Below are 24,187 nucleotides of genomic sequence, written 5' to 3'. Positions count from 1 at the left end.
GTGTGTGTACTCACCTGGGAGTCGGAGCTCCGTGTCAGTTGGGCCAGAGCGAGCGTGCATTGCGTGAGGGGGTGGGGCCTGCAGAGAGTCGGGGCGAGAGGCCAATCCGTGTGGGGGGGCGGGGCCATGGCGAGCCCAGCGGCCAATCAGCTTTGTGTCACCGTAAGGACACAGTTTTGGAGCATGACAGACAGACAGACAGACAGAATAAGGCAATTATATATATAGATATATATAGATATATATACTGTATATATATATATATATATATATATATATATATATATACACACATATTTACAGTATATATATATATATATATATATATATATACACAGTGCTGGCCAAAAGTATTGGCACCCCTGCAATTCTGCCAGATAATACTCAAATTCTTCTTGAAAATGATTGCAATCACAAATTCTTTGGTATTATTATCTTCATTTATTTTGAGAATGAAACAAAAATCAAATCATTGATCATTTCACACACAACTCCAAAAATTGGCCAGACAAAAGTATTGGCACCCTTAGCCTAATACTTGGTTGCATAACCTTCAGCCAAAATAACTGCGAACAACCGCTTCCGGTAACCATCAATGAGTTTCTGACAATGCTCTGCTGGAATTTTAGACCATTCTTCTTTGGCAAACTGCTCCAGGTCCCTGAGATTTGAAGGGTGCCTTCTCCAAACTGCCATTTTGAGATCTCTCCACAGGTTTTCTATGGGATTCAGGTCTGGACTCATTGCTGGCCACTTTATAGTCTCCAGTGCTTTATATCAAACCATTTTCTAGTGCTTTTTGAAGTGTGTTTTGGGTCATTGTCCTGCTGGAAGACCCATGACCTCTGAGGGAGACCCAGCTTTCTCACACTGGGCCCTACATTATGCTGCAAAATTTGTAGTCTTCAGACTTCATAATGCCATGCACACGGTCAAGCAGTCCAGTGCCAGAGGCAGAAAAGCAACCCCAAAACATCAGGGAACCTCCGCCATGTTTGACTGTAGGGACCGTGTTCATTTCTTTGAATGCCTCTTTTTTTTCCTGTAAACTCTATGTTGATGGCTTTTCACAAAAAGCTCTACTTTTGTCTCATCTGACCAGAGAACATTCTTCCAAAACGTTTTAGGCTTTCTCAGGCAAGTTTTGGTAAACTCCAGCCTGGCTTTTTTATGTCTCGGGGTAAGAAGTGGGGTCTTCCTGGGTATCCTACCATACAGACCCTTTTCATGACTTGACACTGTTGTACCCTCGGACTGCAGGGCAGCTTGAACTTGTTTGGATGTTAGTCGAGGTTCTTTATCCACCAACCGCACAATCTTGCGTTGAAATCTCTCGTCAATTTTTCTTTTCCTTCCACATCTAGGGAGGTTAGCCACAGTGCCATGGGCTTTAAACGTCTTGATGACACTGTGCACCGAAGACACAGGAAATTTCAGGTCTTTGGAGATGGACTTGTAGCCTTGAGATTGCTCATGCTTCCTCACAATTTGGATTCTCAAGTCCTCAGACAGTTCTTTGGTCTTCTTTCTTTTCTCCATGCTCAATGTGGTACACACAAGGACACAGGACAGAGGTTGAGTCAACTTTAATCCATGTCAACTGGCTGCAACTGTGATTTAGTTATTACCAACACCTGTTAGGTGCCACAGGTAAGTTACAGGTGCTGTTAATTACACAAATTAGGCTAGTTTCACACTTGCGCTATTTTGAGGCAAACGGAATCCGTCACTAATGTAGTACAGTTAATTTATTTACAGTCGAAGCGCGACATCATGTGGACACAAGCGGGTACTGCATGACACACACACGCGCCATAGTAATGCGCTTCCAATGTAAATAAATGAACTGTACTACATTAGTGACGGATTCCGTTTACGTCAAAATATCGCAAGTGTGAAACTAGCCTAAGAGAAGCATCACATGATTTTTCAAACACTGCCAATACCTTTGTCCACCCCCTTTTTTATGTTTGGTGTGGAATTATATCCAATTTGGCTTTTTGACAATTTTTTTTTTCATTGAAGACAAATTAAATGAAGATAATAATATATATATATATATATATATATATATATATATATATATATATATATATATATACTGTATGTGTGTCCGCTATAGAAATCCGCATCGTCTCATTTACAATCACGACATTTTGCACAGACACCTCATGGTACTCAGATTTTTTTTTTAGGGGAAAATATAACCCCGCGCTTTGCAGTTATTCATCCAAAAAATTCCTTATATTAAAGTCAATGGAGCTGGGAGGTGAGGTCATTAATAGGAGCTGTGAGTTATTGCTATAGGCAACAAAGGACATTCTTCGTGTAAGACGCTTATGTGTGAGGCAATATGATATCGGTGGAGAGACGGATAGAGAGAGAAGAGAGACATAGAGAGATAGAGATAGACAGGGAATGAGACAGACAGACAGAGAGACAGACAAGGAAAGAGAGAGACAGAAAGAGAGGGAGACAAACAGACAAGGAATGAGAGAGACAGACAAGGAAAAAGAGAGACAGAAAGAGAGGGAGACAAACAGACAAGGAATGAGAGAGACAGACAAGGAATGAGAGAGACAGACAAGGAATGAGACAGACAGACAAGGAATGAGAGAGACAGACAGGGAATGAGACAGACAGACAAGGAATGAGAGAGACAGACAAGGAATGAGAGAGACAGACAGGGAATGAGATAGACAGACAGGGAATGAGAGAGACAGACAAGGAATGAGAGAGACAAACAAACAGGGAATGAGAGAGACAGACAAGGAATGAGAGAGACAGACAGGGAATGAGAGAGACAGATAGGGAATGAGAGAGACAGACAGGGAATGAGAGAGACAGACAGGGAGTGAGAGAGACAGACAAGAAATGAGAGAGACAGACAGGGAATGAGAGAGACAGACAGGGAATGAGAGAGACAGACAAGGAATGAGAGAGACAGACAGGGAATGAGAGAGACAGACAAGGAATGAGAAAGACAGACAAGGAATGAGAGAGACAGACAAGGAATGAGAGAGACAGACAAGGAATGAGAGAGACAGACAAGGAAAGAGAGAGACAGACAAGGAATGAGATAAACAGACAGGGAATGAGAGAGACAGACAGGGAAAAAGACAGACTGGCAGGGAAAAAGACAGACAGAGACATCCAGACAAACAGACTACATGCACAGTTATACATACTATACATTATTACCTCATCTTGCAGTTCTAATAGATGCAGAGCAGAAGAGAAACCACGGGGACTTGCACGGAGGCTGCAGCAGCTGAACAGCAGAACCTGCATGTTCACTGGTCATGTGATCAGGCACACGATTAGTGACCTGACAGGTCCTTCACTGCAGCTTCCATAGTACATTTCCTGTCCTGCACACATAAATCAGTGCAGAGTAGGAGAGAGGGCAGCTCTCTATGAGTGACTCAGGCCCCCTCATTGCCCTGATGGCGGCCCCGCCCCCTGGGGCCCCGTGAGCTGAGGGATGAAAGGGGAGGGGCCTGGGCTGTCAGCAACCGGGCACCTCCCTCCTGCCTCCAGCTCACAGGCCCCAAAGCAGTGGCGTGGCCTGTCTCTATTGACGGTACAAACTGATTCCAGCTCAGCTACATCTCAATTCACAGCAAATGCCATAGAACATGATTGCCTGTTGTGAGGTTCAAGAAGAGTGAGTGAGCCACATGATAAGCTGTGATGTCACTCAGGTGATTTGCGGTCACAGCTGCCGGTTCCCACAGGGGCGTCATACCACGGAAAACATGCAAACACCCACAGGGCGATGCAACACCCAGGGGACTAGAGCCTCTGGTCACTTACATACGGAACACATAATTAGTAAAACATATTTTTATACATTCATATTGCACACTATTATAACAAAGTAATGAGTAGGAAGGGGTTACTAAGCCACACCTCACCCTGCTTCTTTTCTTTTCAATATTTTTTTCATTATAGTGAAAAATAGCATATGAAACACAATGCACACCTTCCAAGTATTGTTCAGAGCAAAAAATTAATATAACGTAACATAAAACAATGAAGAAATGTGAGAAAATATAAGGCATTCGAATTCTGGAGGGAAGGATTTAGATCCAAAGTTCGGTCCACAGTTCTGGATAATTTTTCTTCCCTTGTCGGAAGTACCTCAGTTAGGTGTGTTTACCATTGCAGTCCATGTGAAATCAACAATTCAATACGAAATTTTGGAGAGCATTTTGCAAAAGATGGGCCATTGAGTTAACCTTTTTCCTCATCTTACCATCCCGAGTCCAATGGGCAGACAGAGAGGAGCAATCAGTCTCTTGAACATATATTGTGGTGTTTGGTTAGATATCAGCAAGATGATTGGTGCTCTTCGTTGCCTGTGGCCAGGTTCACCTTCAATAGTCAGGTCAATCAGTCCATGGGTACTACTCCCTTTTTCTGTAATTATGGATTTCATCCTCATTTTGGAGAATTTTCCAGGCTTGATTCTCGGTGCCCAGAGGCTGATTCTGCTGTCCAACGGTTGAGCGAGATTTGGAGGGAGGTGTCTCAAGATCGGCATAAGCGTTTTGCCGATAAGAGACGGTCGGTGGGGCCTAATTTTCCTGGGGGGTTATCAACCAAAAACTTCAGATTGAGGATACCTTCCATTAAGCTAGGTCCCAAGTTCATCAGTCTGTATGAGATCATAAATTGGTCAATCCAGTGGCTTTTCATTTATGACTGCCGCAGTTGTTACGTCTCCCCAATGTTTTTCACAAATCTCGGCTCAAGCCCTTTGTTCCTTCTGTTTCAGACTCACCATCTACAACCTCCTCCTGTCTCGGTAGATGGTCAGGCTGAATATGAAGTTGAGCATATTATCGATTCTCGGAGGGTCCGCACCTTGCTTCAGCACCGGTTTCGGCATGGTTGGTTCACACAGATCGACTTGTTCGTGCCTTCCACAGAACGTTTTCTGAGAAACCTGGTGGAGGTACTGTCATGATCCATGCCTGGCTCAGCAACCTCTGAGCCATTGCTGGTGATCCATCTCAGGGTTTCAGGTCATGGGAGGAGTTAATTCCATTCTGCCTCATTCTGGAACACAAGCTGCTATATCCTGGCACTGCACCTCCAGAACAATGCCAGTAATAGTTCCTAATCTGCAGTGTGCGTGCCTGGCTCCCGTAAATTAACTTGATTTGTCCTGCCTCCCAGCTACCTTGTCCTGACCCACTCCCTCTTCTGTTCGTTCATCCCTCGTTTCCTGACTCTCCGTTCCTGTCTGTAGTTGTAGTCCCAGTCCTGTCTGTCTGACCTTGGTCCCGACCTGTGTATCCTCCACCCCTGTACGTTACTTTGACTCCCGGCTTCTGACTCGTATCCTCGTTCCTGACCTCAGCTCATCTCTCCCTTCTGTTTTATACGCGACATCCCACCCCAGGTTATCACCTAACTATGATTTGCTTACTCCTGTACCATTGATGAGACCTGTTGCAGACCTGGCTTGCCGACTACTCTATCACCTTCTGGTGGGTTATTTGCTAACTGCACATTGGCGATCACTCTCCGATCTGTCTCAGTGCCTCCACAAGCGAGCGTGACAATCTAATATATAAAGCTGAATGTTTGTATGTATGTGTGTGTGTGTGTGTGTGTGTGTGTGTGTGTGTGTGTGTGTGTGTGTGTGTGTGTGTGTGTGTGTCCGGGATTGGCATCTGCACTGTTGCAGCTACAGCCACAAAATTTTGCACACTCACACTTCTGGACCCCAAAAGCATCATAGGCTATGTTTTGAGGGGAAATTTTAACCCCGCGCTTTACAGTTATTCACCAAAAAACCTGCCTCCATTAAAGCGAATGGAGCTGGGAGTCACAGTGCAGCCAGAACTTCAGAAGAATGTGCAGCCATGCCCTTAAATGGAATGTTGGCGTGTCACAATGCAGCCAGGGAAAGAGACAGACACAGACAGGGAAAGACACAGACAGGGTAAGAAACAGACAGACAGGGTAAGAGACAGACACAAAGAGACAGACACAGACAAAGAGACACACTGACAGGGAAAGAGACAGACAGGGAAAGAGAGGGAAAGAGAGAGACAGGTTAAGAGACAGACAGACAGGTAAAGAGACAGACACAGACAAAGAGACAGAGACAGACACAGGGAAACAGACAGATAGGGAAAGAGAGGGAAAGAAACACACAGGGTAAGAGACAGACAAAGACAGGTAAAGAGACAGACAAAGAGATAGACTGACAGGGAAAGAGACAGAGGGAAAAAGGGAAAGAGACAGACAGGGAAAGAGAAAGAAAGAGACAGACAGGGAAAGAGAGGGAAAGAGAGGGAAAGAGACAGACAGGGAAAGAGACAGACAGGGAAAGTGACAGAGATAGATAGACAGACAGGGAAAGAGATAGATAGACAGACAGGGAAAGAGATTGAGACAGATGGAGAAAGAAACAGAGACAGTCAGAGACAGACAGGGAAAGAGACAGACAGCCAAAGAGATAGAGAGAGAGAGACAGAGAGATATATACAGAGGGGGAGACAGACATAATTACATTTATATCTATTTGTTTTGTGGTTTTTGTGTGCAGAATACATTTTTGTTAATACATTCTATTTTGTTAACAGCAGTTATTAACCCGGGCGAAGCCGTGTAATACAGACAGTCTAATATATAAAGCTGAATGTGTGTATGTATGCATGTGTGTATGTGTGTGTTTATGTATGTTCCGGATTGGCATCTGCACCGTCGCAGCTACAGCCACAAAATTTTGCACACTCATACCTCTGGACCCCGAGAGCGTCATAGGCTATGTTGTGAGGCGAAATTTTAACTCTGTGCATTCCAATTTACCAATCAATTTTGCCCCTATCTGCATAATGGGGAAAAATGAAACGAAAAGTGTATCCACACCGTCGTATTTACAATCACGAAATTTTGCACAGACACCTCATGTGACCCAGGGAACATCGTAGACTATGTTTTGACAGGAAAATTTAACCCCGCACTTTACAGTTACTCTCCAAAAAACATGCCTTCATTAAAGTAAATGGAGCCTGGAACTACAGGTTATTAGTAGGAGCTGTGAGTGGTTGCTATAGGAACAAAAGACATTCATAGTATAAGAAGCTTATATGTGAGGTAATAAGATGTCGGTGGGGAGACGGCTAGAGAGAGACAGACAGGGAAAGAGACAGAGAGATAGAGACAGACAGGGAAAGAGACAGACAGAGACAAACGGTTAAAGAGACAGACAGAGAGAGACGGTGAAAAAGGGAGACAGACCTGGAAAGAGACAGACCTGGAAAGAGACATACCTGGAAAGAGACAGATGGGGAAAGAGACAGACAGACATGCAGACAGGGACAGAGACAGGCAGACAGGGAAGGAGGAGACAGCCAGAGAGACAGACAAAGATAGATGGGGAAAGACACAGACCTTGATAGAGACAGATGGGGAAAGAGACAGAGAAATAGAGACAGACAAAGACAGGCAGACAGGGAAAGAGACAGACAGGAAAAGACACAGACAAAGAGGCGGGGAGACAGACGGAGAAAGAGACAGACCTGGGAAAGAGACAGACTTGGAAAGAGACAGACGGGGAAAGAAACAGAGAGATAGAGACAGACAAAGAAAGAGACAGAGACAGGCAGACGAGGAAAGAGGCAGACCTGAAAAGAGACAGACAGGGAAAGAGACAGACAGAGACAGACGGGGAAAGAGACAGACGGGGAAAGAGACAGATCTGGAAAGAGACAGACGAAGCACATTACTTGGCCAATTTAGTTAAATCTGTGTGGAATATCTGTGGTGTTGAAATATATGTTGTGAAATGCTTCTATTAGCTTAGTTTTTGCCTTTTAATAATTACATTTCTATCTACTTGTTTTGTGGTTTTTGAGTGCAGAATACATTTTTGTTAATACATTCTATTTTGTTAACAGCAGTTATTAACCCGGCCAAAGCCAGGTAGTACAGCTAGTAACCTCATAAAGTGACACTGGTCAGAATAGAAAAAAATGGCCTGGTCATGAAGGTTGTGAAAACCAGGCTCGGGGGTAACACGGTTAACATTAATACTGAGGAAAATTATTTCAGTCTATTGGTTTGGCCCTCCACAACAGTCACAGTCTCTCATGTGGCCATTTGGGAAAATTAATTGCCTACACATTCCATAGGGTACCTGAATCTTCAATTGTCTGTTTGCTTGTACTATATAATGCAATACTATTACTAGTAATACTAGAATTGCAGAATATAGTAAAAATCTTGGTCTCCTATGAACAGCAGCCACAGGCTGGTCTCTATAGGAGTACTAACATGGTAGTCACAGGAGTCTTCAGCAGTTCATTGGCATCCCATGATCATGGCTAGCTTCTATGCCTGCTTCAAAAACAGAAACTCAATATATTACGTAATTGTATGTCGTATATCAAGAAAGGGTTAACTAACTGAACTGTCTTTATCACATGATGCTTTTAAACGTGTGACAGAAATGTTATCACTAGAGAGAACAAACCTTTCTTTTCTAAATGTGTATTTATTAGTTAAAAAAAAAATCTCATAAATGAAAAAAAGATGTAAATTTTCCTTACCTGCAAAATTCTGGAGATTTCACATGCTCTTACTCCACTTGTGGCCAATTCTATTATCCTTTTCCTTTTACACGTTGGGAGAGGGCGGCCATTTACAAACACCCCACCTAGTTGATTCACACTGCTTACACCTGGAAAATATATTGTGGAGAAGGTTGCAAAACTTTAAATTAACTGATAAGCGGTACATTAAGATTTTTTTCACCCCAAATATCATAGAAATGTTTGTTCTTACTGTATATCCATCCTGTATTATTGTTTCATACTACAATTCTACCTTGTTCTGCAGAAGATTGTCATTGTCAATGGTCTATCATAAGCCATTTTTAAAATGCCATTCACTGAAAAAAGAATAATAAGGAATAACGTTTGGAACACCATTCTAAGTCTGAACTGGGTGCAAAAACCTAAAAAAACATCACTATGGGGAGATAAGGTATGCACACCAGTGACTGTGTAAGGGGAATACATGGAATAGCAGAAACTGCTGTGTGAATACTGACCTGCAAAATCCAATAGCTATATGTAAGAGTGAAAATGTGAAAAATGGAATCTGCATTACTGCCATGAACATATGAATCAAGAGAAATTTAGCTACTGAATTGATCAATGCAATAGAGCCCCAACACTACGCCAAAGTATTTCTCTACGTTGGGGTCCCCAACCCCAACGTAGAGAAATACTTTGGCGTAGTGTTGGGGCTCTATTGCATTGATCAATTCAGTAGCTAAATTTCTCTTGATTCATATGTTCATGGCAGTAATGCAGATTCCATTTTTCACATTTTCACTCTTACATATAGCTATTGGATTTTGCAGGTCAGTATTCACACAGCAGTTTCTGCTATTCCATGTATTCCCCTTACATAGTCACTGGTGTGCATACCTTATCTCCCCATAATTCACTGAAAAAAGGTCATACAGTGCATACAAAAAAAATATCTACATACCCGTATTAAAATGCAAAGTTTTGGTCATGATAAAAAAATATGAAAAAAAACAACTATTTCAGACGTTGTCTCACCTTTAATATCACCCATAATGTGTAAAATTCAATTGAGAAACAAACTAAAATCATCTCGGGTGGAAATAGAAAAACATAGCACTAAAACTATGTGGTTGCATAAATATGCCCACTTTTAAAATAATAGTTTGTTGAAATATCATTGGAATTTCTAACAGCATTCAGTATTTTTGGGTAGGAGTTCATCAGCATGGCACATCTAGAATTGGCAATCTGCCCACTAGAATTGAGCGCGGTTCGCGGTTCGCGGTTCTCCAGTTCGCGGTTCGAGTGATTTTGGGGGCTGTTCTAGATCAAACTAGAACTCGAGCTCTTTGCTAAAGCTCAATAGTTCTAGTTACGTTCGAGAACGGTTCTAGCAGCAAAAAGCCAAGCTAATTACGAGCTGGCTTTCCGCTGTAATAGTGTAAGTCACTCTGTGACTCACACTATTATGAAATTTCAGCGTATAGTGTGCGGGAACAGCGCATTCAGATCACTGCTGCTGGGATAATGGCGATCGCCTTTTTTTTTTTTTTTTCCTTGTCTTCCTTCCCTAAGCGCGCGCGTGTAGTGGGGCGGGCCAGCATGTCAGCCAATCCCAGACACACACACAGCTAAGTGGACTTTTAGCCAGAGAAGCAACGGCAAGTGTGATAGGATGTCCATGTCACATGTCCCTGCATTATAAAAACGGGTATCTGCCCGTCCGGACGCCATTATCTCTTCTGCGTCTGGGTGTCAGTCACCGCTGGCGTAGCTCCTGTCTCCGATACTGCTGTGTACGCTCTACACACAGCGTTATACAGAATACGGATAGAAGTTTCTATTAGCCCTTGTAAGTACTAATAACAGCAGGCTCAGAGCCATAGGTGACAGTCAGATCCGTGGAAACAGATTTTAACAGCTACAGATAACAGCATCTGTGTAGTTAAGGTCAGGGACTTCCTCGCTGCATTTCCCCATTAGGAGGGATAGAAAGTGAGGCTTCCTTTCCTGTACACTGACCCACAACCCTGCCACTGTACCCTCCTGCCCTTTGCACACTCAAGCTCATTGTTACTAAGCCATTATACTAGCAAACACTGAGTAAACTTAGTGGCATCCTAAAAGTGGCTGTTGGACTTCCATTAGTGTCCCACTAGTGCAAATCTATTTGCAGCACCTCTGCATTGCACACTCAAACTCATTGTTACTAAGCCATTATACTAGCAAACACTGAGTAAACTTAGTGGCATCCTAAAAGTGGCTGTTGGACTTCATTAGTGTCCCACTAGTGCAAATCTATTTGCAGCACCACTGCATTGCACACTCAAACTCATTGTTACTAAGCCATTATACTAGCAAACACTGAGTAAACTTAGTGGCATCCTAAAAGTGGCTGTTGGACTTCCATTATTGTCCCACTGGTGCAAAGCTATTTGCAGCACCACTGCATTGCACACTGAAGCTCATTGTTACTAAGCCATTATACTAGCAAACACTGAGTAAACTTAGTGGCATCCTAAAAGTGGCTGTTGGACTTCCATTAGTGTCCCACTGGTGCAAAACTATTTGCAGCACCACTGCATTGCACACTCAAGCTCATTGTTACTAAGCCATCATACTAGCAAACACTGAGTAAACTTAGTGGCATCCTAAACGTGGCTGTTGGACTTCCATTAGCGTCCCACTGGTGCAAAGCTATTTGCAGCACCACTGCATTGCACACTCAAACTCATTGTTACTAAGCCATTATACTAGCAAACTATGCTGCCAGTTTAAGGGCCGTAGTTGCATTGTCAGGGATAGTTATTGTTGTTTATTCTGCTGTTAATAAAGATAGACTACCGCTGCAATCTACACCACCTCTCAAGTTTTACTACCACATTTTAAGTGCACAATCTTGTCGCAATCAAAATGAGTGGCAAAATGACAGATGCTGGTGGAACGGGGAAGAGGCGTGTTGGAAAAGGAAAAAATGGGTTTGTCCATGGGGAAGGTAGCAAAGCTCCATTAACATCTGCTGAAGATAGACCATCTTCCAGCAAAAGTAAGATGTCTACTACTTACCGTGGACAATCCAATGTGCTCCCTTTTTTACGGACACGAACAACTGGAACAAAGGTAGATGATGGCCAAAAAAAGAAAATGCTTGAATGGATCTCAAGTGGTCCAACAAGTGCCCTCTCCGCCACCTCAACTACCGCATCCAAAAAACACCAGTCCTCTGAGTTGTCATCCCAATCACACTTGCTTTCTCCCAGCTCTGAAGTCTCCATCCGCCCTGCACAGTATGATGGAACTGAGATGGCTGAGTCTGCAGAGCTGTTTAGTCACACTATAGCCTGGGAATCAGAGGTCTGCTCCCAAGCTACAGTGAGTACAGACCAGGAAATGGTCTGCAGTGATGCCCAGAACCTTTGTGACTCTGATTAAGGCCGTGAGGACCAAGTTTCTGAGCATAATGTTGACCTTTATTCACAAACTGTAACACCTGTTGTTATAGACAATGAGGAACATACTGATGACGATGAGACGCAGATACCAGATTGGGATGACAACTTAAATATTGGTTCACGTCAGGAAGAGGCTCGGTCTGAGGGTGAGGGGAGTGCAATCACAACGCTTGATGAGGAAGTTCTAGATCCCACCTACTGTCAACCCACAGTCAGGCACTCGAGGAGGTCAACAGAGGCGGTGGAGGGGGATGCTACTGACGACGAAGTTACCTTGCGCCTTCCTGGACAGAGGAGTAGTACTGGTAGCACGTCTAAAACTGCATCCTTAGCCACCACTCTGCCTCTGAGCACTAGTCGGGGGGGCTCAGCAGGTCGCATGCCCTCTAAGCCTTGCCTAGCCTGGACCTTTTTTGACATAGAAAAAGATCGCCCAAATCATGTGATATGTAAAATTTGTCGTGATTCTGTTAGTAGAGGGCAAAACCTCAGGAGTTTGACAACTTCTTCCATAAATCATCACATGAATAAATATCATACGTCCCAGTGGGAAGCTCACCGTGCTGCAATGCGGTCTAGCGGAACAAACCATCCACCGCCTGCCCGTTCAAGTGCATCCACGCGCTCTTCATCTTCTAGGACTGTGGGGACAGCTGTCACACCTGGTTTTCCACGCACAACTTCCACCACTGTAACCGCAACAGGCAGTTTGCTTGGTAGGTCGTCATTTGGTTTGGAAGGGGAAACAAGTGCGTGTGTACAGCTCTCTCAGAGATCGATAGCATCAACGTTGGATGAAGGCAACATCATGTCTACGCCTGCACTTTCCTCACAAACCTGCATTTTTTCACGGACACCCTACTCACCACCATCTACACACAACAGCCAGATCTCTGTCCCTCAGATGTGGACAAATAAAAGGCCATTTCCTGCGATCCATGTCAAAGCTAAGAGGTTGACTTTGTCCCTCTGTAAGCTCTTGGCTACCGAAATGCTGCCTTTCCGCCTGGTGGACACACAGGATTTTAGAGACCTTATGTCTGTCGCTGTGCCCCAGTACCAGATGCCCAGTCGCCACTACTTCTCTAAGAAAGGTGTGCCTGCGCTACACCAGCATGTCGCACACAACATCACCGCTTCCTTGAGAAACTCTGTGTGTTAACAGGTGCATTTCACCATCGATATTTGGACCAGTAAGCATGGACAGGGACGTTACATGTCGCTGACTGGACACTGGGTAACTATGGTGATAGATGGTGAAGGGTCTGCTGCACAAGTCTTGCCGTCCCCACGACTTGTGTGTCAATCCTCTGTCTGTCCAAGTTCCGCCACTGCTTCTGCCTCCTCCACCTCGTCTGGGTCCTCCACCTCCACCCCAAGCCTGCCTGGTCAGGCCACCAGTGTTGTAACTGCGCAGAAGGAATCACGCATTCCTCATTACTATGCTGGCGGCATAGCGCAACGGCATCAGGCGGTCTTTAGCTTGACATGTCTTGGAAATAAGAGTCACACAGTGGCTGAGTTGTGGGCAGCTCTGGAGACTGAGTTTAATAAATGGTTGTCTCCACTCAACCTGCAGCCTGGTAAGGCCATGTGCGACAATGCTGCAAACCTGGGTGCGGCTTTTTGCCTGGGCAAGGTGACACACATGCCTTGTATGGCTCACGTGTTGAACCTTGTTGTCCAGCAATTTTTAACACACTATCCCGGCCTAGATGGCCTTCTGAACAGGGCACGAAAACTGTCTGCTCACTTCCGCCGTTCAACCACTGCTGCTGAGCGACTTGCATCGCTCCAGAAGTTTTTCGGCCTGCCGGTTCATCGCCTGAAATGCGATGTGCCAAGACGCTGGAATTCGACTCTCCACATGTTACAGCGACTGTGGCAGCACCGTCGAGCCCTGGTGCAATACGTCATGACGTATAGCCTGGGCCAACGAGATGCAGAGGTGGGGCAGATCACCCTGATGGAGTGGTCTCAGATCAAGGACCTATGCACCCTTCTGCACAGTTTCGACACGGCGACGAATATATTTAGCGCTGACAATGCCATTATCAGCATGACAATTCCAGTCATTTACATGCTGGAGCACACGCTAAACACTATTCGGAGTCAGGGGGTGGGACAACAAGAAGGGGAGGAACTACAGGAGGATTCATATGCGCAAGACACAACAACATCACCAAGGTCCAGGCGTTCATCATCAACAACGCGGCAGGCATCGGACCATGGGGGACAGGGATCAACAAGGGCGCATAGTAGCAGGCGAAATGTTGAGGAAGGTGCAGGAGAACATGAAGAAATGGAGGACAAACTGTCCATGGACATGGAAGACTCAGCGGATGAGGGAGACCTTGGTCAAATTTCTGTTGAAAGAGGTTGGGGGGAGATGTCAGAGGAAGAAAGAACGGTTAGCACCTCTATGCCACAAACACAGCGTGGATTTGGTCCGCATGGCTGCGCAAGACACATGAGCGCCTTCTTGCTGCACTACCTCCAACATGACCCTCGTATTGTCAAAATTAGAAGTGATGATGACTACTGGCTTGCCACACTATTAGATCCCCGGTACAAGTCCAAATTTTGTGACATAATTCCAGCCATAGAAAGGGACGCACATATGCAGGAGTATCAGCAGAAGCTGTTACTTGATCTTAGCTCGGCTTTTCCACCAAACAACCGTGGTGCAGGGAGTGAATCTCCCAGTTGTAACGTGACAAACATGGGACGGTCTCGTCATCTTCAACTGTCTAGCCGTATCAGTAGCACCGTATCTGGTGCTGGTAACAGCAATTTTATTGAATCTTTTCATAATTTTTTTAGACCATCCTTTGCAAGGCCACCAGAGACAACAAGTCTGACACATAGTCAATGGCTTTAGAGGATGATACAGGAGTATCTCCAAATGAACATCGATGCCATGACTTTGCAAATGGAGCCTTGCTCATTTTGGGCTTCAAATCTTGAAAAATGGCCAGAGCTCTCCACTTATGCCTTGGAGATTTTTTCGTGTCCAGCTGCCAGCGTTGTCTCTGAACGTGTCTTCAGTGCTGCTGGGTGTGTGCTGACAGATAAGCGCACGCGTCAGTCCAGTGACAATGTGGACAGACAAACGTTCATGAAAATGAACAAGTCATGGATCCACAAGGAATTTACTACCCCTGTGTCATCCTGGGGAGAGTAAATGCTTGTGGATTTTGAATGTGCTTGATGCAAATCTACCTGTGAAGTGTACAACTGGGGCACAAGTGCTGCCACTGAAGGGGTGGGTGTGTGTGGAGCCCAATTTTTGGAAAAAAAGGGAGACTCCGCTTGGAGTAACCCTTGCTTACAGTGTTTTTAAAAATGATCCAAGATGAACAGAGCTGGGATCAGGAAAGACTTAGCTAACTACCCCGGTGTCATCCTGGGGACGGTTAAGGATGGCGTATTTTTGAATGTGCTTGATGCAAATCTAGCTGTGAAGTGTACAACTGGGGCACAAGTGCTGCCACTGAAGGGGTGGGTGTGTGTGGGGCCCAATTTTTGTAAAAAAGGGAGACTCCGCTTGGAGTAACCCTTGCTTACAGTGTTTTTAAAAATGATCCAAGATGAACAGAGCTGGGATCAGGAAAGACTTAGCTAACTACCCCGGTGTCATCCTGGGGACGGTTAAGGATGGCGTATTTTTGAATGTGCTTGATGCAAATCTACCTGTGAAGTGTACAACTGGGGCACAAGTGCTGCCACTGAAGGGGTGGGTGTGTGTGTGGCCCAATTTTTGGAAAAAAAAGGGAGACTCCGCTTGGAGTAACCCTTGCTTGCTGTGTTTTTTAAAAGGAGCCAAGATGAACAAGTCATGGTTCAGCAAAGACTTTGCTACCTACCCCGGTGTCATCCTGGGGACAGTTAAGGATAGCGTAATTTTGAATGTTCTTGATGCAAATCTACCTGTGAAGTGTACAACTGGGGCACAAGTGCTGCCACTGAAGTGGTGTCTGTGTGGCCCAATTTTTGGAAAGAAGGGAGACTCCCCTTGTGGTAACCTTGCGGTGTTTTACATGATTTTAGAAGGGCATGCCATGCCTATATCTGTGTCTCCTCCTCTTTTTCCTTGTCCAGCTCTTTTGTTTTCGCATGAGTATATGTCCTTGTCACTTTCCCATGTGTTTGTGTTGTTTTGTGAGTTGTTTGTCACCTGTTGGACACCTTTGAGGGTGTTTTCTAGGTGTTTTTATGTGTTTGTGATTGCCTCCCATTGTTTCCTATGCGGTTCGAGTGGTTCGCCGAACCGGTTCGCCGAACCGAACTCGAACGAGACCTCTGTTCGGCGAACCGAACTCGAGCCGAACCGCGACCGGTTCGCTTATCTCTACTGCCCACTGTTCCTTGCAGTAGCGCTCTAAATCTGTCAGATTGCAATGGCATCTCCTATTTATAGCTCTCTTCAGCTAAACACACAGATTTTCAATTCTATTCAGTTTTGGGCTCTGGCTGAGCCCATCCAAAAATTTTGAACTTCTTTTCCAAGAACCATTGATTTGAAAGTATGCTAGGGTCATTGTCATTCTGAAAGGTTAAATTCATCTTAATTTTTAGCTTATTAGCAGAGGCCTGAATGTTTTGTAAAATAATATTTGAAACTGTGCATTATTCCCACGACTTTAACTAAAACTGTCAATAAACAGCTCCAAAGCATAATCCTGCATCCACCATGTTGCACTGTATGTATTGTGTTCTTTTTGTGATTCCCATTGTTGGATTTGTGCCAAACATGCCTTTTGGAATTATAGTAAAAAAGTTCAACTTTGGACTAATCAGACCATAACATGGTTTCCCGCTCACCTCTAATGCAGTCACACTTAGGCGGGCTTTGCACGTTGCGACATCGGTAACAATGTGCGCCCCCGTCGCACGTGCGATATCTAGTGAAAGCTGCCGTAGCGATTAATATCGCTACGGCAGCTTTACACGCACATACCTGCCGTGCGACGTCCCTCTGGCCGGCGACCCGCCTCCTTCCTTAGGGGGCGGGTCGTGCGGCGTCACAGTGACGTCACACGGCAGGCGGCCAATTGAAGCGGAGGGGCGGAGATGAGCAGGATGTACACATCCCGCCCACCTCCGTCCTTCTCATTGCAGCCGGCGGCAGGTAAGGTGAAGTTCCTCGCTCCTGCGGCTTCACACACAGCGATGTGTGCTGCCGCAGGAGCGAGGAACAACATAGTACCTGTCGCTGCACCGGCATTATGGAAATGTCGGAGGCTGCAGCGATGATACGATAACGACGCTTTTGCGCTCGTTCATCGTATCAAAAAGGTTTTACAGGTTGCGATATCGACTGCGACGCCGGATGTGCGTCACTTTCGATTTGACCCCATCGACATCGCACGTGCAATATCGCAACGTGCAAAGCCGCCCTTAGAATGCTGTGTACAATATTGGACTCAGTGTATTTAAAAAGGACGTAACTGAACTAGAACAAATGCAAAGAAGAGCAACCAAGATTATTAAGGAAATGAGTGAACTTCAATACGAAGAAAAGTTTTTGCCTTCCTCTAGTTCAACATATTAGATTGTTCAACTTGATGGACTTATCTACCTTCAACGTTAAAAACTATGAAACTATGCTTTTGGAAGACTTGATGTAGGTTTTGGCAAAACATACAGTTAGGTCCAGAAATATTTGGACCGTGACACAATTTTCGCGAGTTGGGCTCTGCATGCCACCACATTGGATTTGAAATGAAACCTCTACAACAGAATTCAAGTGCAGATTGTAACGTTTAATTTGAAGGTTTGAACAAAAATATCTGATAGAAATTGTAGGAATTGTACACATTTCTTTACAAACACTCCACATTTTAGGAGGTCAAAAGTAATTGGACAAATAAACCAAACCCAAACAAAATATTTTTATTTTCAATATTTTGTTGCGAATCCTTTGGAGGCAATCACTGCCTTAAGTCTGGAACCCATGGACATCACCAAACGCTGGGTTTCCTCCTTAATGCTTTGCCAGGCCTTTACAGCCGCAGCCTTCAGGTCTTGCTTGTTTGTGGGTCTTTCCGTCTTAAGTCTGGATTTGAGCAAGTGAAATGCATGCTCAATTGGGTTAAGATCTGGTGATTGACTTGGCCATTGCAGAATGTTCCACTTTTTTGCACTCATGAACTCCTGGGTAGCTTTGGCTGTATGCTTGGGGTCATTGTCCATCTGTACTATGAAGCACCGTCCGATCAACTTTGTGGCATTTGGCTGAATCTGGGCTGAAAGTATATCCCGGTACACTTCAGAATTCATCCGGCTACTCTTGTCTGCTGTTATGTCATCAATAAACACAAGTGACCCAGTGCCATTGAAAGCCATGCATGCCCATGCCATCACGTTGCCTCCACCATGTTTTACAGAGGATGTGGTGTGCCTTGGATCATGTGCCGCTCCCTTTCTTCTCCAAACTTTTTTCTTCCCATCATTCTGGTACAGGTTGATCTTTGTCTCATCTGTCCATAGAATACTTTTCCAGAACTGAGCTGGCTTCATGAGGTGTTTTTCAGCAAATTTAACTCTGGCCTGTCTATTTTTGGAATTGATGAATGGTTTGCATCTAGATGTGAACCCTTTGTATTTACTTTCATGGAGTCTTCTCTTTACTGTTGACTTAGAGACAGATACACCTACTTCACTGAGAGTGTTCTGGACTTCAGTTGATGTTGTGAACGGGTTCTTCTTCACCAAAGAAAGTATGCGGCGATCATCCACCACTGTTGTCATCCGTGGACGCCCAGGCCTTTTTGAGTTCCCAAGCTCACCAGTCAATTCTTTTTTTCTCAGAATGTACCCGACTGTTGATTTTGCTACTCCAAGCATGTCTGCTATCTCTCTGATGGATTTTTTATTTTTTTTTAGCCTCAGGATGTTCTGCTTCACCTCAATTGAGAGTTCCTTAGACCGCATGTTGTCTGGTCACAGCAACAGCTTCCAAATGCAAAACCACACACCTGTAATCAACCCCAGACCTTTTAACTACTTCACTGCTTACAGGTTAACGAGGGAGACGCCTTCAGAGTTAATTGCAGCCCTTAGAGTCCCTTGTCCAATTACTTTTGGTCCCTTGAAAAAGAGGAGGCTATGCATTACAGAGCTATGATTCCTAAACCCTTTCTCCGATTTGGATGTGAAAACTCTCATATTGCAGCTGGGAGTGCGCACTTTCAGCCCATATTATATATATAATTGTATTTCTGAACATGTTTTTGTAAACAGCTAAAATAACAAAACTTGTGTCACTGTCCAAATATTTCTGGCCCTGACTGTACACTACCGTTTAAAAGTTTGGGGTCATACTTTTATTTATCAAATGAGTTGCATAATTAATAGAAAATATAGTCCAGACATTTACTAGGTTATAAATAATGATTTTTACTTGAAATAATAATTTTCTCCTTAAAATGTTACTTTCGTCAAAGAATGCTCCCTTTGCAGCAATTACAGCTTTGCAGACCTTGGCATTCTAGCTGTTAATTTGCTGAGGTAATCTGGAGATATTTCACCCCATGCTTCCAGAAGACCCTACCACAAGTTGGATTGGCTTGATGTGAACTTTTTATGCACCATACAGTCAAGCTGCTCCCACAACAGCTCAATTGGGTTGAGGTGACTGGGCTGGCCACTCCATTACAGATAGAATACCAGCTGCCTGCTTCTTCCCTAAATAGTTCATGCATAATTTGGAGGTGTGCTTTGGGTCATTGTCCTGTTGTAGGACAATCAAGCGCTATCCACAGGGTATGACATGGCATTGCAAAATGGAGTGATAGCCTTCCTTATTCAAAATCCCTTTTACCTTCTACAAATATCCCCCTTTACCAGCACCAAAGCAACCCCAGACCATCACATTACCTCCTCCATGCTTGACACATGGTGTCAGGCACTCTTCCAGCATCTTTTCTGTTGTTCTGCGTCTCACAAATGTTCTTCTGTGTGATCCAAACACCTCAAACTTCGATTCGTCTGTCCATAACACTTTTTTCCACTCTTCCTCTGTCCAATGTCTGTGTTCTTTTTCCCATATTAATCTTTTCCTTTATTAACCAGTCTCTGATATGTCTTTTTCTTTGTCACTCTGCCCTGAAGGCCAGCATCCCGGAGTCGCCTCTTCACTGTAGACATTGACACTGGCGTTTTTCAGGTACTATTTACTGAAACCACCAGTTGAGGACCTGTGAGGCGGCGATTTCTCAAACTAGAGACTCTAATGTACTTGTCTTCTTGCTCAGTTGTGCAGCGGGGCCTCCCACTTCTCTTTCTACTCTGGTTAGAGCCTTTTTGTGCTCTCCTCTGAAGGGAGTAGTACACACCTTTGTAGGAAATCTTCAGTTTCTTGGCAATTTATCGCATGGAATACCATTCATTTCTAAGAACAAGAATAGACTGTCGAGTTTCACATGAAAGTTCTCTTTTTCTAGCCATTTTGAGAGTTTAATAGAACCAACAAATGTAATGCTCCAGATTCTTAACTAGCTCAAAGGAAGGTCAGTTTTATAGCTAGCTTTTCTAATCAGCAAAACTGTTTTCAGCTGTGTTAACATACTTCCACAAGGGTTTTTAAGGGATTTCTAAACATCCATTAGCTTTCTAATACAGTTACCAAACACAATGTACCATTAGAACACTGGAGTGGTGGTTGTTGGAAATGGGCCTCTATACACCTATGTACATATTGCATTAAAAAAAACAGATGTTTAAAGCTAGAATAGTCATTTACCACATTAACAATGTATAGAGTGTATTTCTGTTTAATTTAATGTAAGCTTCATTGAAAAAAAATGTGCTTTTTTTTCAAAAATAAGGAAATATTTAAGTGACCCCAAACTTTTTGAACGGTAGCATAGCTGGTCTTGCATGTTTTTCATTGTCAAAAAAGGATCCTTCTTGCTACCTTAGACTGCACGTCAGGCATATGAAGTATATGGGAGCTGGTTGTCACATAAATTTCACAGCCAGTACTTGCCAGAAATTCCTGCAGATCCACAATTTGTAGTATCCCAGACCATTTTTCTTCTTGTCTTTTCATCAATTTTTGAGAGACATCCAGTTTTAGGTAATTTTTCTTTTGTGGCAAATTTAAGCCGCTTTTTGATCAATGTGTTCACAAAGTTCCATGGTATAACTAATGCCTTGGAATTTTTTTCCATCCTTGTCCTCAATGATAACTGTCAACAATGAGATCCATTTATTTCCGGGGCTGCTTATTACCTTCATTGCATATGCACTGCTTTCCCCGCCCACCGGCGTTTTTGATTGAGTACAATTAGATGCGCCCCCAGGCTGTGTAGCAGCATGCCTGACACTTCCAATCACAGACTCTGTCTGCGGATCTATTTTGCACAGTAAAAATAAATAAAAAATTGGCGTAGGGTCTGCCCATAATATGATACCTGCACAGATAAAGCATACGGCTACAGGCTGAAGCCCTAGCCATGTGCTTATCTTGGCTGTGTATCAAAATAAGAGGAACCGCATGAGGCTTTTTTAAAACATAAATTATTTAAATAAATAATTTAAAAAAGGCATGCAGTCCCCCCCTTAATTTTGATATCCAGCCATGATAAAGTCCGACAGCTGGGGGCTGGTATTCTCAGGCAGGGGAGACCCGTTGTTAATGAGCCCACTAAAAATAGCAGCCACCTAGAATTGTCGCATCCATTAGATACGACAATCTTAGCACTTTACCTGGCTCTTATCGATTGCCCTGGTGGCAATCGGCGTAATAAGTGGTTAATCGCAGCTCACAGCTGCCACTAAGCCCAAGATTAGAAATGGAAGGCATCTGTGAGACCCCCATTACTAATTTGTAAAGGAAAGTAAATAAACACAAACACAAAACAAATCCTTTATTTAGAATAAAATACAAATAATTCCCTCTTTCACCATTTTATTAACCCCCAAAACACCCCTGCAGGTGCAATATAATCCACACGAGGTCCCACGACGATTCCAACTCTGCTACATCTGAAGTCACAATGCGCGATCATGGAACATGACCACCCGCTGTGAGCTTCAGGTAGAGACTGAGTGAGCCGCGCGGACAGCGGGGATCTCACTTAGGTAAGTTGCGGGAATAGTTGGAGGTTCCCATGGCCCTCCACGGGAGACCACAGCTAACTTGACCTCAGATGATATCAGTAAAGTCAGTGACCTCACCTCAGGTAAGGTTACTGAGAATAATGAAGTACCCTGAGGTCAAGTTACCTGCGGTCACAGGAGGAAGGTCGTGGGAACCTCCAGCTGTGCCTGCAACTTACCTGAGTGACATCATTGCTGGTCACATGGTCCACTCAGTCTCTGCCTGAAGCTCACAGTGAGTGGGCATGTTCTATGATTGCACCTTGTGACTCAGATGTAGCAAAGCTGGAATCGTAGTGGGACCTTTTGTGGATTACATCAGACCTGTAGGAGTATTTTGCGGGTTAATAAAGTGGCAAAAGAGGGTGTTTTTTGTATTTTATTCCAAATAAAGGATTTTTTTCGTGTTTGTGTTTATTTACTTTCACTTATAGATTAATAAAGGATGGCTTCTCATAGATGCCTCCCATTGCTAATCTAAGGCTTAGTGGCAGCTGTGAGCTGACATTAATACCTTATTACCCCATTTGCCATTATACCAGGGAAATCAGAAAGAGCTGGGTAAAGTGCTGTCTTTATCACATCTAATGGATGCAACAAGTCCTGGTGGCTGCAGGCTGCTAATTTTAGGCTGGTAGGGCCAATAACCATGGCTGGGAATCAAAATTGGGGGGGACTGTACAACGTTTTTTAAAATGATTTATTTAAATACTTACAAACAAAAAAATCCGCATGCGGTTCCTCTTATTTTGATACACAGCCAAGATAAGTGCACGGCTGAGGGCTGCAGCCTGTAATCGTATGCTTTATCTGTGCTGGGTATCATAATATGGGGGGACCATATGTCAAATATTTTATTTATTTATTTATTTTTATACCACGATAGACACACATAGCATCTGTGATTGGAAGCAGTCAGCTGACATGCTGCCATTCAGGGTGGGAGCGCATCTGGATACAATCAATCACAGATGCCAGTGGCCAGGGAAAGTAGTGCATATGCAATGAAGGTAATGAGTGGCCCCGGTAGTGAATAAGTGGCTGGGAAGCAGTACCAGCCGCGCCAGAAACTCGGTAAGTATAACATGCCTACTCATATCCCCCTATTCGTTCTACCACCACCGGCCAGATATCCAGGATCAATTCCGGGTCAGAACGGGATTTTTTTTTAATCCAGTTAGATCCACCGGTCCCGGTTAGCTTTGAGTCCAACCAACACTGTTCTTGCTATGATTTTTTGACAAGACAAAACCCTGGCATTTTAACAGGGGTGTGTAGACTTTCTATATCTACTTTGATTACAGATGGAATGTTAAAATGCCAGATCATTGCAAAGTACAAAATAGGTTCAAATGTTATTCCATGGAGGTTGCATAGGTGCAAAATTCTGATGATCATCTATTCACAAAGCTATTAATAAAGCTAAGGATAAAAAAGCGCAAATAGGGTCTTACCAGATATTGTAGGGAAATGTACATGAAGAAACACTTACCTACTGAGGTTGTGTAAGACACAACCCCTATGCAAGCCTAAGATAATGGCGGCTGCCAAAGCCCCACACAGGTTAGACTTCAATGCTGGAGAGGAGAACGGGTTAATGCCACGCTGCTGCTGAAGTAATAGACTGTTGATTTTAATAAATTCTTCTTTATTTTACAGGTCTACGTGTTTCAGACATCAAAGTCTCCTTCATCAGGACAAAGGAAAAAAAAGCAACAAAAATGTTGATTTTTTTCTTTTGTCCTGATGAAGGAGACTTTGATCTCCGAAATGCATAGACCTGTAAAATAAAGAAGAATTTATTAAAATCAACAGTCTATTACTTTGGCAGCAGCGCGGTATTAACCCTGTTCTCCTCTCCAGCATTTAATGGGATAGTATGGATGGAACTGGGCCTCCTAGACTAACTCTAAGTCTGGAGACCCTGCGCTGTCCCTTACCCTGACAGTAGGCTTAGAGGTAGTTAGGGTCGAGCCTCCAACGTAGCCCTGTCTTCTGTCCAGGCCCTAACAACAAGTCCCCACAATCCAGGGGATTGACCCAGGCGGGGCCCAACAATCCACCAACACA

At 44.0% G+C, this 24,187-nt stretch overlaps 1 protein-coding gene across 1 annotated transcript in view; it reads right to left on the bottom strand.

Annotated features, from left to right (window-relative positions):
* The window catches only part of PAX4 (paired box 4), a 154,090-nt gene extending 144,481 nt beyond the window's left edge, over positions 1-9,609 (bottom strand). The window contains 3 exon segments of the mRNA XM_075343539.1: positions 8,571-8,733; positions 8,848-8,911; positions 9,594-9,609. Of these exon segments, the coding sequence (XP_075199654.1) occupies positions 8,571-8,733; positions 8,848-8,911; positions 9,594-9,609 (243 nt within the window).
* Between the last annotated feature and the right edge of the window lie 14,578 nt (positions 9,610-24,187).

Source organism: Anomaloglossus baeobatrachus, chromosome 4 (assembly GCF_048569485.1).
Source record: "Anomaloglossus baeobatrachus isolate aAnoBae1 chromosome 4, aAnoBae1.hap1, whole genome shotgun sequence".
Lineage (NCBI taxonomy): Eukaryota > Metazoa > Chordata > Amphibia > Anura > Aromobatidae > Anomaloglossus > Anomaloglossus baeobatrachus.
The sequence above is the reverse complement of the archived record's forward strand: the minus strand, read 5'-3'. Positions and strand labels throughout refer to the sequence as shown.